The sequence below is a fragment of the Pieris napi genome, chromosome 5 (assembly GCF_905475465.1).
Source record: "Pieris napi chromosome 5, ilPieNapi1.2, whole genome shotgun sequence".
Taxonomy (NCBI): domain Eukaryota; kingdom Metazoa; phylum Arthropoda; class Insecta; order Lepidoptera; family Pieridae; genus Pieris; species Pieris napi.
Window position 1 is genome coordinate 2,382,502 of NC_062238.1, and position 20,869 is coordinate 2,403,370.

The following is a 20,869-nucleotide window of genomic DNA, read 5'->3' on the forward strand; positions in this document are numbered from 1 at the left end:
AACAACCTGATCGCAGAACTTAGCAGCATGTGTGTAGGTTGAAGACTTAATGGAGTAACCATAAACAATCTTAGTTATGCTGATGATATGGTTGGTGCTGCTAGCTCCGACATCAGGGGCTATTACAGAAATGCTGCGTGTGTGTGAGGTATACGCTTGTAAGCATGGTCTCATTTACAATGTAAATAAATGTAAATACATGGTCTTTAGGGGAGATGGTATATGCTCGGAGATATTGCATAATATTTCTCTAAATAGTCTTGGCATCGAGAGAGTGAAGGAATTTAAATATTTCGGGAATATGCTATCTAAAAACCTAAAAGATAATATTGATATTGAACGGGAACGCAGGGCAATGGCGACCAGAGGTAATACGTTGGCTCGTAGATTTGCTCGTTGTAGTAAACAAGTGAACATCACCCTTTTCAAGGCGTTTTGTTAAAACTTTTACACGAGTAGTCTATACTGTCGGGTCGCTAACTGCCACGTTACTGCTGTGCTTCGGAGATGTTCCCGAGCCCGTACAAATGATTTCTGGGCTATTATTAGAATTAAAACAGGATCTCTGTTGAACCGGGTACGAGGCTGTCGGAACAGCATCTTGAAGACTGTGGCAGATGACCTGTCTTCTCCTATCATGAGGCATTTTGTGCGTAAACTTGTCGGTTCAGATCGACGAGTGTATGCATAGACTTTTTCATGAGTTTTATGTGTAGTCTTTTAATAATAATATACTAACACTAGTCTGTAAGTTTATACTAACATAATGATGGATTATTTTATCTGAAGAAATAAAAAAAATACTGCTCCGAAAAATAAACTTGATGATTAAGATTATCAATCTACAGTTTTTTTTAAGGTTTTTTAAATTACTATTGATTCTATTCAATGAAATCATTATGGCGTTTTTAAGCAGTTGAATGTGATTTAAATTTGCGTAATGCACCTGTTATAAATATAAAATAATTATGGAAATATTGTGAAAAGGCCAAGATTCTGCGTTCAGCGAACCTAAAGAAGGCCGGGATGACTATGCGGCAGTTCATATTATGATAATGAAGCAAGGATGTTTTTTTTCTACAACCTAATGTTTCCATGGCAAAATATATGAAACAAATTTTCTCCAGATATTATGCAGATATAAATAAAACTAAGAAAAAATTTTGCCGAACGTATCGTCGTTCGAGTACATTAATTAGACATAAATGCGAACTACGTTTTTGGTTTAGTTAGTTACAAAATGGGACCAATATTATTTATTGATATCATCTTATAAATGAATGAGATTGATCTAACTTTGTTCTAGACACAGTACCGTCGCTTTGATTCCTACCATTCCGTTTCAAACACGCAATATCTTTTATGTATCATTGTTCATTCACGAGGCTTTATACTTGCAACATGCGACATTCGAGTGACAAAATTCAGTGGTGCTTTCCTTTTATCTACAGAATAAAATTTTATGTTTTTAACGGAAAGTAAATAATTTTCATATATATCAGTTTAATAATTTATCAATAATACGAGTTAAAAATCTGAAGACTGTCTGGAAAAGTCAAAATCAAGAAATATATTTTCAAAATTTATTTATCAAAATCTTATTCTACGTACATAATTATTGTCTTAAATATAAGTATAATACAGCCTGAAAACAAGTATAAGCACTTGACTAGTTTCACGCGATATTTTGTACTAAAACTAAAAATTATAGCTAATAAGTTAATATCTCAGACCTACGAAAATGTTTTTGATGAAACCTATCGCGAGTACTAAACTCCTTATAAAAACAGCTTATTGATGTGAACTATATAGTGCTTATTTGTCTCTTTCTTTCGAATACCGTTTACTCTGTCATGGAAAGAGATAATGTTGATTTGATTCTTATAATCCATAAGTCCTAAAGCTTTTTTAAATAAAAATTTAATTGTAGAGAAAGGTTTAATTTCGCTATTAATAACATTCACGTACGTCGGTATTGGAGACCTTACCAGCTATCTTATCTTTTAAACTACCATTTAATGTTTGTAAGAATTATTTACAAGTATCACTTTATATGAAATATGGATTCATGCTGGCGAAATTTTATCAACAATACTAAATATTTAAATCGTACAAGAATTAGCCAGCCACCATTGACAATAATGATGATTGATTAAATCTTAATTTTCCTTACTTATAAAAATGCTCAGTCTCAGTTGTAGCGTCTCTTGACAAATACGATTTGATCATTAAGCGTTTAGTCAGTAACTTGCAAGTTGAGGTTTATAAGTAAGGCGGATTTTCTATTGTCATTTAAATATTCTTTGGTTTGTCTTCTCTTAATAACGTGCCTATATACCAGTCACATTCTTGATCCAATCTCTTGCTGCTGCCACTCGTGAAAAGTATATGGTGGCACCGTTTTTGCATTCGAAAGCATCATTTTCCACCCAAGAAGCTACACCTATAACGCTGCCAGAATCGCTGATCAGACCGCTACCACTGTCTCCCTGTAAGGAATAAGTATATTTTTAGTGTTTTCATTAAGATTTTCGATTAAATTTATAAACCATAACGGCCATACAACGACTGATTTTAATTTTATATACTAAATATATCATGTATGCCGTATACAAACAAATATCTTAAAGTCGAGAGTTTGTTTCTATCATCGGTTTTGTCACAATTTTGCTCGTATTGAAGCGTATCAATGTTGGTTTATTACTCTATATTATATAAAATGTTATGTTAATTGATACCGCCGCCCATGGACACTCAAAGCCAGAGAGCTCGCTGTTGCGATGCCGGCCTTTTAAGTATTGGTACGCTCTCTTCTTGATGGTCCCTAAATCGAATTGGTTCGGAAATACTTTCATGGGAAGCTTGTTCCACATAGTGGTTATACGCGGCAAGAACTGCCTTAAAAAACGCTCAGTTGTGGACGTCAAGGTACTACGGGTGGAATTTCGTATTCTGCCTCGACGTCCGATGGTGATACTCGGCTGCAGGTATTAATCCGAACAACTCCTTTGAACACACTCCGTGGTAAATGAAGTAGAAGATGCAGAGAGACCTAACATCGGAAAGGGATTGATCATCGACGAATCAAACCGCTCTTTGTTGAATACAGTCAAGTGGAAGGGTCTGGTACTGGGGAGTTTCAGCCCAAAGGTTTCAGTCCAAAGCCCAAACAGCACTCCATAAGTGGCAGAATTATATGATACTACCATATATCGATCACTTTCGTCAGACTTAGATGGCTGATCACCGTCACGGGATTTAGTCCTTCAATAACATAAAAAATATACATACATTACAAGCTGTATCGTATCTTGGAGGTCGGCCAGTCGCGCAAAGCATATCTTGGGCGTCGTATTCGATTAATTTAGCACAGGTTGAGTCAGCCAACACTTCTAAGTCCATAGCGTGCTCTTGCGGCCTCATTACGTCCTGAAATCGAATTATTTATTGTCAATATTAATTATATCCATTTAAAGTAGTAATAATATGAAATTTATTTTTAAGATAGTAATAAAAACTTATATCTAAAGACGTTCAAAACCAATATACTCTTATATACATAGCAAGTATCAACGAACGGAAAATAATTATGATAAACAAAAATCGTATATTAATTAAGTTAATTTCAACCAAATTAATACAAATAATTAATTGATTTTTTTGGCATTTGGCATTTTAATTTGTCGTTTTTTGAGATTTCAATAAATTATTTTGCATTAAATATAAAATACTAATATTACATAAATTCTCTTTACGAAATTTTAATTTAAAAAAAAAAGAATTTCTATAAGGTAATTCGCCCTTCTCACACTCTCAATCGGTCTCAATCGCTCTCTCCATTTTCTTCGACAAAAACGCTGCACATTTTCGTGACGTTTTCGTAAAAATTTACCCTCGTGCGCCTAAAGAAGTTTCACTTCAAAAAGTCATGGCATATAAGGCTCACCCCATGGTTCTCAGCTCCGAATCCCGCAAATCCGACGGTCTCTCCGGCCTCGTGCACCGCAATATCATCCAACGGGGCAGCCATAATGGTTTTGCCGTCCAAAGGAAGTGGTTCTTCTAATTCTGCTAACAGGAAATCCCATCGAGCCGCTACCTATAATTCAGACTATTTATTCTACTGGCCAATTTAATATTTACATATTCATATGCTATCTGTTTGCAGTTTGGATTAAGACACGCAGATACATTTCTACTCCTGTTTCATTTATAATGTTTATATGTTTCACCTTTATAAACAAGTAGTCTGTAGATGAGACCATCAGTGTCTCCCAACATGATTCAAGTTCTTTTTCAGGGATAGAACCCTGAAGTTTTAGAATAAATATGCGACGAGTACCTATAAAGCTAATCGATTAAACGTGTTTAACGTAAATAAATATTTAGATTGTACCTGTTTTATTCCGTAGCTTCGAGCATTGAGCCAATAGGGACCAACAGAGAAGCGAGGATGTACGTACAACTTCTTAACTCGTGCCCGAGTGCCAGTGCCATCTTCTGTGTTATTGGTACCAGCTAATACCTCCCTGCCACTTGTGAATAGGGAGCTGAAAAGACAGAAAATTATTTTTCGTCTATTTTGGGGGCATTGTAGTTCATCATACTTTACTATCACATTATTATATTTCTAAATTATGTCTAAGTATAAGATTCTGTTGGAACTTGGCAATCACTGTTTTTTTAATAATCATTTTTATTATGTACGTAACTTCAAAGGAGTTTATAGTAGAATAGTGAAAACACAAACTATTCATAGTTAGAAACTCCAGGACGCCGAACATATTTACCAATGATAATATGTGTTCACACAACACAACGAAATAAAAATGTTGCGGACTACGAAGGCACATTATAACCAAGCCTTTGAGAAAACATTGATACTAGACAAGTAGCATGCGCAATTACCTGTTATCGACGGCAAATTATATTCGTATACATGGTGTCTGTATAAGTGTTATAATAATCCTATTCAATTATTATGGATGAAAAGGATAATTTTCATTTAATTATGCTAATTGTATTATATTTCTGCAACGAAGTGTTAATAAATAAATAAATAAATAAGTATTGTAAAACGTATTGGATTTTGACATACAAGAGTCATCGTCCACTCTAAGTTTTGAGTTTTTGATGTTTCTTACTACTCTTACTTACCCTAAGTATTTAACTTGAACATAAAACAGGCTACTGTTACTTGCTGATAGTTACATTCCCTACAAATGCTACCATAGAATGTAGTACAATAGTAGATGAGGTAGGTATTAACCGATTAAATCGTAATGACCGTATGTTTATTTTATCAAGATATTACTTTAATATTTCGTACCAAGAATACAAGCAAACCTCAATGTAAGTTAAATGCATTAATCGATTTTAAAACGAATTTCGCTCGCTTGATCAGTTTTATGTAAAGCAATAACATTCGGGATATCCGAGTGAGGTATTGTGTCGTTTACCAAACTAATTGAATTTGTGAATTTTGTACAACAGGAAGTAATTTATTGCTAAGTATTATTAGCATTGAAATGCGCACAGTCATTTGAATAAATCGATCGATTTTTAGAATTAAGTGGGACGGTAAAAATGTAATCAATAGTTGTTTGAGCTTATTTACTGTTTTTCCTTAATAGGAGAATGTATATAAAGCAATATAGTTTAATTTGTGTTTATAATCGAAAAACTAAATACTTTTTTAAACTAATACATGACTACGACCAGTACTTACAGTACCTACATAACAGTCTTTAGTAAAAAAATTTTAATGAGGGATTCACATGGTTTTTTACATGAATATATCCCAAAAACGAGCGAATCACTGCCTGGGAATTAAAAATCCTTTGCACAAACAATATATTTTCCATAGTGTTATGTATGTTTCATAAACGAAGTTGTTGCCAACACTCGGCAATTTAAACGAATTATTTAAAATGTGTCAACCATGTAATAAATGTTATTTATAATTTCCATTGAAACACATATTTTTTTTATTTAATTAAATGCGTTCTAGTACTGATAATAATATGTTGTTATGACTCCTGATATACCTAGAATTAATTTTCGATATTTGATAGTATCATCGACATTTTTAAATTACATTCATAATAGGGCGACGAACTCCAATAATATAACTATAAACCCGAGATTTAAAAAGTTGAAAGCATAAACTATAGAGGGTCACAGATAATTGAAGAAAAACATTATAGAAATCTTAAGCTCTACCTACTAGATATTAATATATAATTTTTTTTGACCCCAATTCTTAGACGTAACATGGAACATAATAAGGAAATAGTTTAGTGTTTCAACTAATTAAAATTAATATGTGGTCTATGTAGCACTCGTGCGATCCATATTAATTTGTAAACACTTTGGAAAATCCAATGACGCAACAAACTATTATCGATTTTAAATGCGTCTTAAATGTATTTAATCTTTTTTCCTATTACATTCTTGTAATCTTATTATCATTGGTTGCAATACATGAGCCGTTAATTAATTTAGAATTAGTAATATTAACATAAAATACCAATATTCAATTATCTATTAAATTATCTGTTTTTAGAGGGCGACATTTTAATTTCACAGAATATATATGAGGTTTCAAAAACAATCATAAAAACAAAATTGATTTACACCGTTTTGACTATAATACTTTTCTGTATCTGTCTATCACATTGTATAGTGCTTTTCATGAAAGAAGTCCCGCGGTGATTTTTGGAACTAAATTTGACAGGTCGGCAATGTTGTCATTCGTCGACGTTATCAAGTTCGTTTTTTGTGGTAGATTTTTGTGAATTTTTAACTAGCTTAGTGCATTTTAAAGATTGATTACAATGCCAAAAGTTGTAAAAAATTCGGCTTGAGAAATGATATTAAAGGTGAAAGAGTTGTGTGAAGCGGAACATAAGAATCAAGGTGTTTTAATACCACTAAACAATGTTCGGAAGAGTCAAGAGAGTTGCCGCCATAACAGGTACTTTTTAGAGTTGCCATTTAATAATTTTTTGCTGTATTGATGGGACTTTTATGATATACATTCGTTTTTGCGACAAAATTGAATAAATACATAACGTGATGAAACTAGGTAACTGAAACTAAAACATATATTACATTTTACATAAGCATTATAAAACTTAAAGTTACTATTATTTTTAATTGTTCATAATTTAATTGCAGGTGTGTCAGAAAAAACTGTAACAAGAATACAAACGAAGGTATAATAGCGGCGTGTACTTCGAAAAAAATTGTAACCCAACAATTATGCAATAAAACTCTGAATAAAAAATTGCATTGCTTTTCTTTACCCTATTTTCTCATATTTTCCCTGTAATTAGGTAGAACGCCGCTAATATAAGTAAATAAAAATATACTTTTTACATAACAGAAATATTGTTTCATCGAAGTATGCAGAAAATAATATTATTTGATAAATTACATCTGCTAAATGTAAATAAAATAGGTAAATTTTTTACTCATAAATGGCAACATTACGTTATGCGATTGCAGCGCCGCGTCTGGGGGGCTTCTTTCATGAAAAGGACTATACATCATATTTGAGAGAAATAGATGAATGTGCGCTTTAGTTAAAAGACAACTAACTTTAGACTGTTTTATTCTTTTGTAAATATGGTAAGTATATACCTGTTTAGGATATTAAATTATTCCTTACAATACATCTCCTTGGATTGTGTTCAATGTTAACTTTTAGTGATTACTTGTGATGTGGGTATGATTGGTAGCGTATACCATTTTTACTCACCAATGAGCAGCGGATAGTATCCATCGGTCCCCAATAATTGTACCCCCACATGTCCTGCCGAAGAGGACAGCTGATGGATATCTCTCATGCACGGGTTTTGACAAGTCATCTCTTGATGATGGAATCGGGTCACTTAATACTCTGACATTCAGTTCTGGGATTCTTCTTAAATCTGAATTAATGTATTAATAGAACAAAATTATTATGAGAAATGAAAGATATAAGTCGCTTAGCATTTTCTTGTATCTTACATATGAATAATATTGCATAATTTAATAGCATGTTGCGAATACAAAGTCATTTTGTGACTGACATACAAAGTTTAATATTATCAGGATTAATGTGATTAATATTTATCGATAAATATATCTTTTTGATAAAGCCGTGGGACTTATTTATTTTCTATCTCTTTCTCACTCAGTTTTACCCGAGTGGATATCGTATATTTGTGCAATATTTTTGTGACAATAATCGTTATATTTGCAGTGTATTTAAACAAAATCATAATGAATTATTCACCTAAATTTCTAATCACACTATCTCCGTATAAAAATCCGTTCGTTTTTATTTTGATCTTGTTCATACTGATTAAACTGACACTGTCGAGGGACATCCGTGACAAAGACCATGGCTTGGGTTCAGTTTTAAGTTACACCGATATTTTCTAAACTCAATAATAATAATTACCTACTTAAATTCAATATAATATGAAAAGTTAATTTATTAAAATGTTATGTATATATATTATGAATATAGTGATATGTATTTCGTTCATGACCATATTCATTTCCCATTTTATATATTTAATTTATAAAAAATCAACGCTGCCGAACTTTTTTATTCTGAGGTCGTTTGGATCAGTTTCAAGGTAACCTTGAAATTGCACTTTCAAACAGAATATAGTAGGTTCTTGAGTTTCTGTTTTAATTATACAACTAAAATTTAAGCATCATTTATTTCCCTTTTTAATAAATAGCCTTTGAACAGTAAGTCCGATTTTATAGGTACAATTTTAGATTAATCAATCATTGGTTCTTTAAATACGAGTAAACGGTGTACATTCAGATTATAAATAATTTAAAAATTGTTCGACCTACATTATTTAATCGTTTAAAAACATTTACATTGTTACTTGTGCTCGAAAAATACGTAAATTGCAATAAGTTTTGCATCATCGTTTTGGGGGCAAAAGCAGTCGTGTGTATCTATACAAATGGAATATTACGTCAGTTCCTAAGCTAAAAAGCAATTTTCATTATTGCTTTTAGTAGTTGAATTTGCTGATTATTGCGAGCACTATTCGCTATAGCGGATTAGGCAAACATGAAAATAATTGTACGTACGTAATAACGTACGCCCACGGGCTATTTTCGGAACATCACTACGTACGAATGAATAGCAAATAAAAAGTATTTTGCATTAGACAAAAGTATTTTGAAGTAAAAACTTCTTTAGCGGCGTTGTAAACTCTTTGGAATAGGTAAAAAATGTTAAACTCGCGTCAGGACAAATTCGTAAGACGTATTTTTTTTAAGGATTATGAACCATCGTGATATAGCAGTTACGGTTTTAATACATTTGTCTCTTTCCTCAGATACATTGATGCATGTGGAATTGGATCTTAAGTCAATACATCAAGGTTTAATTTTGCGAAACGTTTAATGCTTTATTATTAACGATTTGGTCAGACTGACGCGAATAAAAAATGGCAACTTTAAATATGGTGAATTTTCCTAATTTAATTATTTAATACTATTTTTAATTATTTTGTGTAGGTTTCGTAAGATGGATGGAGAGTAGACAGCTGGCGCGGCGTATTTAATGTAATATAAATTGTCATGTTTGTGTACGATAGCGCAATAAATAAATATTGTATTCTACCACATAAATGATAATATTTTTATACTGATAATTAAAGCAATTCGTGCAAAATTATTCCCTAACCATTCCAAAATATCAAAAATGCACAACGTTAATATTCAAGTTTTCACTTCTGCCGGCACTCCCGGAGTGCAACCCGTCGTTTTTTTTTAAATTTAGATATAAGAATTTTTAGTGGTTCTAAGTTCACCATCAAAGCAGTGAGGATTGTTAAAAAAAAAAATTTTCGTGTTAAAATATACACTTGATACGACTAACAATCTTCTTTGATCGATATCATGTTGTACCGGTCTGGTGAGTATCGGCAAAGTATCAGCTTCTCACTAAGGGTGAGATCTATAGTCCGCACTTGGACTTTGCTCAGACTTACCTTACGAAAAACTTTGCTTAGTGTACACTAAGGTTAAACTATGATTTCGTATTTATAGACATTTTAACGGTGAGATTAAGCTAAGCCCAAGCTAAGACAGCAAATGTCAAAATACAAATTGATGTTTCAGTTCATGCAATACTTTGTTTATTATCCTTTAAAAAAGTAAACAATAACAAATATTTAAACATCTAAAACGGTACACATATATCTTCAATTTATTGTTATTTATGTATTCATTTATTTTATTATTGCAATAACTAGAAATTTACGAGTAACCTTTAGAAAATGTATTAATTATTTAAAGATGACAATAATTTTGTTACGTAGAACGGATCGCATTGTTTTGACAACAGCAACAGAGCACTTGTATCAAATATCAACAATTGAAAATTTTGCCTAAAGTGTTGTATATGTTCGGAACGAATACAACCAAAATCCTTCCATCCTGTACGGTGAGAATGAATTCAAAAGAAGGAACCGTATTTTGAAACACACGGTATTAAATGTGATCCTGCCACTGATCATTACAAACTTGCAACCTTATAACAACAGAGGATCGCCAAACCTACCGCAATTGCAAATACTTTTTGCATTAAGGCATAAAAATGCAACTGGATGTTTTCAGGTAATATTGTGTTCATAAATATGTATGGTTTTTCGATTTGAATATTATAGGTACCTATGTATTCTCAAATGATTTTAAATACATTATATGTTGAAGACATTTGTCTTCTGACTTTCAGAAACATAACATATATGTAACTAATAATAATTCATTGACATTACAGATGGTGTGTGGTGATCTGAACAGAATAAGCCAATCTACAGTCTGTTTAATTATAAATAAAGTCTCTGCAGAGTTGAGTAAATTACTTCCTAGATTTGTAAATTTTCCAAGAAATATGAACACAGCCAAAAGGAAGTTTGAAGAATTAATAAGATCTAATACTCACCATGACCTAAACAGTATAATCAGAGCTATTGACTGCACCCATATAAAAATTAATAGACCCAATCTGAAGCATACAGAAATAAAAAAGGGTAATTTTCTGTAAATGTGCAAGCAATAATAGGGCCTGATATGGAAATATTTGATATAGTGACCAGGTGGCCTGGCAGTTCACACGGCAGCAGGATATTTAGAAACTGCCAGGCGTATGCAAGGCTGCTAAATGGTGAACTAGAAGGAGTTTTAGTAGGTGACAGCGGTTATCCGGCACTTAACTTCATGTTAACAACACTTTTATATCCAACGACAAGAGCTGACAATAATTATAATTATTCTCAAATAAGAACTAGGCATATTGTTGAAAGGGTTTTCGGAGTGTAGAAAAGGAAATTTCCATGTTTACAGCTAGGACTACAGTCAAAATTGACAAAATATACTAGTTATATATAATTATAGCTTGTGCTGTATTGCATAATATAGGTATATAGAGTCATAAGCATCCCATATGCTTATGATGATGGTGATCTTGCTGACAGCAGAAGTTGAGTAACACAGAAACAATGAAAGATCTCCTACAGGTCTAGCATTCCGGCAATCTGTGATTGCACAATTTAACTAGGTAATTTGTTCGGTAATAAAGAATATCAAAACAAAACTTGTTTCATTTTAAACATTTATTTTCTGATTCTTTTTTTGAGTGTAATACATATTTCTAATACTAATTTATATTTTTGTTGAAGAAATTCTATTTCTAACAGATTTTTTAATTTTATATGTTCCACTCCTATCTCAAATTTTTTAGGGTAGTCAGGTAATAAATGGTAGAAGATTCAGGGAAACGAAAATAACAGATGTGAAGCGAGAGTCATCGGTTAGGTTATAGTTTGAATTTCGTTGTCACTATAATATGCCAGGGCTGCCAGGTGACAGATACGATATCACACCAGTTATTTATAAGATCTCTCAAAAATGGGGTTGAACACTTATATAAATAATGTAAATAAACAACAATAGATACCATAATAATGTATAATTATTTTATTTCATGCATTTCATAGGTATTTATCAAGATCATTTAAAATTTCTTTGAATTCAAATTCTATTTTTCCCAAAGTCTATGGAACTCTGATACCAAATGGCAACACCGTTCATTAAAAACCGACAAAAATAAAAAGTCCAGTAAAAGATATGATGGTAGAGCAAATTTTAGGCCATTATTTTTGTTAGGCTTATAGTCAAAGTTTTTGGTAAGTCGTCGATTTCGTGGACTTGAGATTAAGCTAAGCCAACACTAGGGAGGGATTCGCAGTTTGCTCTATAAATACCGACTGTGTCTTAGCTCGATAGTTAAGTCAGAGTAAAGTCCAAGTGCGGACTATAGATCTCACCCTAAAGGTCAATGTTAAATGAATGTACCTACTGCGCTAAAACTTTGGCTCTGGGCAAAGTCCCGTAGCCCCATGGTAGGGTATAAGACACAATCTATTTGTGAAGCGTGATTGATTGCGTGTGATTTGATTTAAAAACATACCTACTTAGATGAATTTTATTGAACAAGAAGTTTGTTCTTTTTTTACAATATTTTTTTTGTAATATTAGGCGAATATATACTATAACTGAATTAGTAAATAATTTTGCGTCTGCCACGTAGATAATTATGATTATGTATAATATTGTTGTTTCACAAAGATTAAATGCCGCCAAACGGCCGAGTTCTATCCACACCAAAATACAAAAACTCAATCATTAATTCCTATTATTTGGCTTTTAATTTATTGCGTATTGATATGACTGAACGTAACTTTACTAATATAATTTTTAAGACAATATCGTCGCTTAATACACTAATTTAAAAATAATTGTTTGATAAATTATTATTATTTAATTAAGGTATACGTACTGCTAGTTCTGAAACGAGAATATAAGAACTGGCGCTCTCCTCCATCATTATAAAAAACTACAAGTCAAAAAACAAAATAATTTAAATATTGAATGAAAAAGGCTCATTTTTTACGGTTAACGCAATACAAATACAGTTACGTGTTTGAACTGTTGTGTACACATAAATAACATTGAAAACGACCACATGTGACCATCGTACGTAAGGCCGTAATGGCTTGCATATTTGGTTTTAAAATAATTCAAGGCATTATTATACTCTAGTAGTAATATACAGTACTAAACATACTAGTAGTAAAAAAACGACGGGTTGCACTCCGGGAGTGCCGGCAGAAGTGAAAACTTGAATATTAACGTTGTGCATTTTTGATACTTTGGAATGGTTAGGGAATAATTTTGCACGAATTGCTTTAATTATTATCAGTATAAAAGTACTTTAATTTATGTGGTAGAATACAGTATTTATTTATTGCGCTATCGTACACAAACATGACAATTTATATAACATTAAATACGCCGCGCTATCACTATTCTATAGCAAAAATATGAATACTGAGAAATACTTATTTCGAATTGCATTGCTGAATATTTATATTTTATCAAATTGACCTAAGTTATCGTGTAGTCTGTAGACTCTTGACACTATGTGTTCTTGACTTGAGATAATGAAATAATTCATATTGATAATTAATAATACTTGGTTTCTATCGTGGTTACATTTACGCAATGACTGGTGATCTTAGAAAACACATACATTACTTTTCCCTACCCATGTGTTATTAAAAAACTGTCAAAAATTGTTAAAATTAAAAAGATTAGAGTACGTTTAGGCTACATAAATAGTGTTTATAGTTATTTATTGTCTTTATTTATAACATAGTCAACTTTAAACACCTGTACCTCACTTGGCACGGGCGTCAATAACAGGTTCCTACATTGCACTCATCACCTTAACATTGTAAACCAATTATTATAACGTTATTGTAATGAATGTCGACGCTTCGGTGGACGGAAAAATTCTGACCGATTTATGTCCCACGTAAGTTTTAGTATTTTCTTTGAATAAATAAAACAAAATATATTTATCGCTTTGCCCGTTATACCGCTTAATGTTTTGCAATAGTTTTTATGCATTTTTTTTATTAACATTGACAGGTCAACTTAAAGTTACTTTTAGTTAGTTACTCTGTGGATATAAATAAATTTAAGTTCTATATGTGGCTAAATAAGAAGAAAAGCCTTATTATACATTAAATAAATATATAGCCAACTTACCGTCAAATATTAACGTCAATACAGAGTCCAAGCAAACTAGAAATAAATAAAATAAAATTACAAACTAATAATAAACATTAAAGCATGACTATTTAAACTATAGATTTAGTGAGCTATTTTCATAAGCGTTTATTTTAATTCCAAGCCCGCATAAGCCTAGATACCAGGAATTCTATGGAAATATAGTGAAATAATTTGAAACTCAACTAATACCGTTGTTACTATATGCGATATATATAAAAGAGCTTGAACACCCTTTTGGTCGAGTTTTGTTCTAGAAGCCGTTTTAACATATGAAAAACATGTATTTTTCACATGAAAAAATCTAAGAAGAAAATACCACTGGCGCTGCAAGCTTTTTGATCTGGGCCTCAGATTCCTTAATCTATTTCATGATAATTTGTTTTTTCCAATTAAAGATGATCAGCCTGACATACACCATCGACTTTTTTTTGGGTCTAAGGCATGCCGGTTGCCTTGCGATGTCTTCCTTCACCCTACGAGCAAGTGTTAGTATAGCCCATAGACAAAGTCCTTTGGTGCACTGCCGGGGATCGAACATACTAACTCAGGGATGATAGTAGCACTCTAAAGCTAAGTAAGATTGTTTAATTTATACACTTGCTTGTAACATTTACAAGAATTGAAACAACATGCAAACATCAAAATGATCCATGCATCCTGGTTAGTTAACTAAAGTTTCAGTTAAATCTTTTATTCCTATCTGAAAATGTTGCTACAAAATTGGAATTTTCCTTCATTTATTTTTGTCAAATTTATTAATAGTGGGTTTTTACAAACTTTGTTACATCCAACCTTGTAGTAAACAATGGTCACGCGCATGTGCTTACTACCGATTGATATATAATGACAAATACGACGAACATAGTTTTTACAACCGTAACGTATTCAGTGGAAAATCGCTTGAATTATCTCAAGTATAATTGCTGACTATTGAAATGATAATTGCTTCAACAACACGTTTGTCATCATTGATTTACGAAGAAACGCTTTAACAAGTGATTCAAAGCAGTGATATTTATTTGGACATAATTGTTACTTAATAAAGCCTATGAAGAATACTGCTCAAGTAAGGCCAGCCGTACACGGACTGCTTCAAGCAGTTATGACCGACTGCTTGAAGCCGCGACCGCGCGGTGAACTATAGCCATTCATTCGCTGCCGTACACACGACTGCTCGAGCAGTCGCGACCGCTTCAAGCCGTCAACTACATGATGAAATTCCATCGTGCTGTCGACCGCTCGCGAGCAGTGGCGAGGCATACACTGACTGCTCGAGCCGTCGGCGGCTCTAGAGCAGTCGACAGCTCTACGACCTCCCCCTCCCTTCTCTTCTGGCCTCGCGGCGTCTAGTGTCTCTCTGTCTGAATCCATGACTAGACTGCGGTAGAAATTCAACTGCTCGAGCGGTTGGTAAAGACTGCTCGAGCAGTCAACAACCGACTGCTCAAGCAGTCAACGCCGACCGCTCGAGCGGTCCGTGTACGTCGGTCAGCCGCTAACTGCTCGAGCAGTCCGTGTACGCCCGCTCTAACAGGAACCCCACAGCGAACCAACACGACATATAACCGGTACACCCCGTTTATTTATGTATTACTTGTAGATATTGAATTACATTTCAAATATGAATTATGATAATAATGATGAGTTTGGTTACTTATTATGAAAAAGATAGTAAATTTGTTTTTCTATAATACTGATATTAATATTGCATTTGAGAAATAATATGTTATACGATCCTTAGTAGTCGTAGAAGGAAAAGTTATGCGCATACATTAAATACTTGTCAAGGTGTATATGTTCCTGTATTTCAAAGTTAAAGTATTACTGAAAATGTGTAGCTATATGTTTTCAGTGTTATTATTGCTTCGACGCTAAGTGCAGACATTCCCTTTAGCAACAAACAAGCTCATTGTATTATTATATAAGAAAAGCCTTTTAATTTTATAGTAAGTTTAAGTACCAATTTATAGTTCCCATGCAAGTCTGCTAAATCGTTGATATAAAAATAATCTTTGAATTTATAATTTTTATCGCCAATAGCTTATTTAAAAATATGAATCTAAATGTATAAACAAAAGCCATGATCGTATCAATGACTTAAATCAATTTGACTTGATTTCTTTTGATAACAATTAAAGCCTGTTGTTTTATCAAAAGTATCAAAGTAACGAACTTAATATTTAGTATGTACCTAGATGTCATGATTCATTATGTCACTTGCTTCCTATTTATTGTCTAATTCATTCTTAAACTGAGTCATATCGATAAACAAAGAACTCAGTTAGTATGCAAAGAGTGAAGTCATGTTTGTTCACTGCTTAGGTAGATTTTATTGTATGAAGTGACACGATAGGTTATAAATCTTTGAGAGTATGCGTAAAAATAGTACATTAACGTACCCTATTTTAGACGAAAGATGGAATTTCTTGTATTCTTATCTATTATTTTTTTATTTTTAAATAAACGTTTCCAGATTATTCCCCGACTATGTAGTCGTCGGAGCTGTTAAAAAGCTTACATAAATGTATTGGTAACCCGGATGTTTACTTTCTATTACTATATTACTACTCTACTACTACCTATTTCTTTTGACAACCCCCTGCATGACCCTCACAGCAAATCCCAATGTATTCTTATTATCGTATACTATGCTTCTATGTTCATTTAAATACATTTATATTTGTCTAATTAATATTATATACAATAATATACAAGTATTATATTCGATCCTTACTAGTCTTAAGGCGTAAACATTCCCGTATTTAAGTTAAAAATAACGAAATAGTTATTGAAACTTAATCTGTACAACATCAGCGACAGTAAATAGCAAAATATTCTATAAGCAAAATGATGTTTTGATAACCCTAAACCCACAAACACCGAATAATAACGGGAAGTGTTATCGTTTTAATGAAAGAAAACGTTACCGGTCCGTAATTACTTTAAAAAAGATAATTGTATCCTTATAATCGACATCACAATTCACAACACAAACACAATTAAGAACACATGAAAAAAAAACCACAAATTACTCACTAGGCTTATCTAATGGTTCGACTTGATTCAAGCGCGGTCCCGCCACCGCCGCTCCGCAGGCGCACGCGCAGAACACAACTACTGCCTTGAGAAACATTTTGTGTTTGTTGAGCGTCGAACCAGTCGCTGACTTATATGCTACAACTTGACGTATGTTCGCAGGTCACACGCGGTTATCTGGCTGATAATGTGATCGTCAATAGAAATGGTTATTAATTCGTATTGGCCAGGTGATTAACTAATAAGCTATCATTATGTAAGATAGGAACTGATTGCTTACGATTTAAGTATTTTTTAATTCACCTAACAATTAAACATGTAACAGATACACCATGGCACCTGCTACCTAAAATGCCAAAGTAAAAAATTTAAAAACTGAATATTAACACAATTTTAAAGGATTAAAGACTGTGAAAGTAATATTGAGTAAGTAAGAGTATTTTCCTCGTTTATGTCACACTGATAACGTTTTCCGCTTTTAATTAATTATGTTTGGGTATTTTCTAAATTTACCATTATGTGATAATTCAGATATTTGTATCAAAACAATGTTGTTTGGCAATACTTAACAAGTACATTTCTAATTAATAGGTACCTATGGACCTTCGTCATAATTTATAGTGAGTTCTTATAAAGATTCAATTATATGCCATATAAAAATGCATGATGAAACAGATGTATTTAAATGTGCCCTCCGCGCAATGTTTTGCGCACCGTGGCACTCAGCGGGAAACGGGACTTTCAAAAATTGTATTCATTTAGGATTGATTTGACGATGTAAAAACTTTGATTCAGTTTCATTCGATTAAAATTCGTTTTTTTTTATCTGTGTTGGGAATTATTAATAGATATTCTTTTTGTCTTCATGGACCAATATTTGAATGCAAAAATGCTTTTCCACTAATTTAGTGAATTAGTAAAAAAACAAACTCTTTTACAAAAGACTAAGTAATGGTTAGGTAAAGGAAATAGTAAGATTAGCCTACATTATTATTTTTTGAAGTTATAAATAAAACACAAATTGAATTCAAATAAAGTTTACTACCCTCTTCAACGTCTACGCATAATCGAGGGTGGTATTTAATTATAGAATCATTATTTAGTTTGCAAACATTTAACAAAATGTATAACCACGGGTAATACTGAATGTATTGAATATGAATTACATCTCCAACACAAATAAACATTTTTGATTTTACAGTTGTGCCAAACAATTGAAAAGTTGATTCAAAGGATCCAGTTCAATGGTTTTGTATTTTAGCCTAAAGTTCCAAACTAATTAAGCATTAAAAATACTTTGAGAATCTAATATATGCAGTACAACCTTCGAAACAACGTTGATTTTCTCGCAAATTTCATCCAAGTCACAGATAAATCAAATTGAACCTTTGGACTTTTACCTCCTCAGAAGCATCTAGTCACGATGCTTTAATGGTCTTCTTATTCAAAAATATCCGGACGCAAAATTTTGAGGAAGTAAGATTTATATCATTTTCCGCATACATATTTGCACGTCTCACCATTGACTCACCATCTCTTAAGTTCAATCACCGGAAAGAATGGTGTCGCATGACAGCTTTTTCACTGGCTTCCGAAGACGAAGTATATCTATTAGTAACATGTAATATATTATACATTGGTAAAAAGTTGTTATTGCTGCATTTTTCATGTATTGAAAATTAAGCTAATTGACCTTTTTTATAGAATGAATGGGAAAACGAGCATACGGTACACCCAAAAAGGGCAGTTATCGCCGCCCATGGGAACCCATTTTGCCTTTGAGGGAGGAGTATACTCTTACTAAAATTATTTTCCTGAAAGTAAGATAAGCAGGGCACTATCTTTGGACACCTTATAATGCGTAATATATATTAAAATTACTCTTATAATAATAATATTAAGTGTTAAGAATAGTCGTGTTAACAGAGACGTGTAATTATTGAGATCCCAATACGGCATAAAAAAGTGTTAGAAAATTTGCATCGCAGTTTATTAATGTATGCATGTATAATTAAAAAAAGATTAAGAACATTAGAAACATGTAAAAAGATTATCTTGAGCAGTACTGCAAATTTCCGTAAGACCCTAGGGTATAAAACAAATGAACGTAGGCTGCATTACGAACCTATCAATTCGAATCAATAATTGTTTACCTGGAATGCGTGTCACGTTTCAGACATTTTTCATTTTAGACACGGCTTTGTCAAATGTTATTTTTTCCTCGACGTCAAATTGAAAATCATTGCGAGGGAAAATGGATTTTCATGCTATAATACTTCGATATATTTCATCAGGCGGAAGAACACACTTAGGACGTCATGGATATTCCTACTTGATCAGGCCATGGTGTACGTGACGTGATTAGACGTTTCTGCTAGTTTCTAGAACCTGTATTTAGGTTATAAACACATAAATAGTTTCCTGTGAATTACCTTATACCTTATAAAGGTTTAAAATTGAAAACTAATTTTATTTTATTTATTCTCAAGATTGATTGATGTTTCTGTTGACGTCTGTTGCCAAAAAACGTTTACGGACGACAACGGACGAAATAAAGAATGAAGTAGTTGGAGAATGATATGACCGAAAGCTGTACCAAAGCTTTCGGCCATAATAAAACAACTTTTATAACCTAAAGCTGCGGCTCATACTAATGAAATATTGTAATTGTTCTGAAGAAAAAAATACAATTCATCTGCATGTCAACGACATAAGCGACGAGCTTTTTGTACAATATAAATATATTAAATGATATTTCGAATATATAATCAAAAAATATTAGATCTGAAATCAATTTAATTGTGTTGACGTGGAAGGAAATTTCTGTGCAATCTTAAATTACTCTTTTAGAATATCTTTTACAGAAGTTTTTATAATCACTAAATCGAGTGTAACATTAACTTGCGGAATTTTAATATTAACAAACTTTTGTGATTCTAATACAAAAACAATTTTCTCGATATTATTATTTTACAGGTAAATATCAACAAAGGCCCTCTTCATGTTAGACGACAAATCCTGTTGGAAGTAGGGCTTCCACTAACCATATGATGATATCTATAAAGCATGTCCAGCAATAAGGTTGGGTAAGTTGGTATCGTTTGTTGCGTGGAATATTTTTAAGTATTATGTTACTAAAAGCGATGTGCGAAGTTTCCTCCGTGCCAAACCATGCCAAATTACGTGTCGTTTTAATAAATAAATTACATTATTTCAAGGAAATGGACAAATGGTGGGGATTTACATATGCAAAAAATACTTTGAAGGAACTAATTTCGAGAGCAAGCAACGCTACAGATTGTTGTTACAATGTAATGTAACGTAATAAAGTGCTTAAATTGTTTTATGGTTCTCGTAAACCATTTCGGATGCGATTTTTAACAGTGTTTTATAACTAATTTACTACGATTTTCATTTAATTCTATTATTGCTTTTGGCTATCTATCTATGCTTAGTTTAATCTATTTTACTAAGAGTAGGTTAAGTCGGATTAATATAACAACCTTTAAGCATTTGTGTTTGAAAGGTATTATGTTTTGGTATACGAATTTACTAAATATTTACTATTAATACATGTTGAATTGATAACATCTTTCGTTTTCTTAAGTCTGCTAAAAAAGCCGACATATGCCACCAAGTTTAATTATTTTGATTTAGAGCTGTCAAAGAA

At 32.4% G+C, this 20,869-nt stretch overlaps 1 protein-coding gene and 1 long non-coding RNA gene across 3 annotated transcripts; one reads left to right on the plus strand and one right to left on the minus strand.

Moving 5' to 3' along the window:
• Nucleotides 1-1,569: 1,569 nt before the first annotated feature.
• LOC125049954 (scolexin B-like) lies at nt 1,570-17,351 on the minus strand. Of its 2 annotated transcripts, XM_047649510.1 has the most exons (7): nt 17,200-17,345; nt 14,140-14,175; nt 7,763-7,934; nt 4,397-4,550; nt 3,947-4,099; nt 3,292-3,429; nt 1,570-2,489 (listed from the first exon to the last, which is right to left on the minus strand). In XM_047649510.1, exons 1-7 carry the CDS (start codon nt 17,294-17,296, stop codon nt 2,331-2,333), a joined length of 909 nt encoding a protein of 302 aa, XP_047505466.1. In that variant the 5' UTR covers nt 17,297-17,345; the 3' UTR covers nt 1,570-2,330. The 2 variants fall into 2 exon arrangements, with proteins under 2 accessions (XP_047505466.1, XP_047505468.1); XM_047649512.1 differs by lacking the exon at nt 14,140-14,175 and having other exon boundaries at nt 17,200-17,351.
• Nucleotides 10,217-11,620, plus strand: LOC125049957. The gene is made up of 2 exons (XR_007117073.1): nt 10,217-10,641; nt 10,805-11,620. It is a non-coding gene; the product is annotated as an uncharacterized LOC125049957 (long non-coding RNA).
• Nucleotides 17,352-20,869: the final 3,518 nt, after the last annotated feature.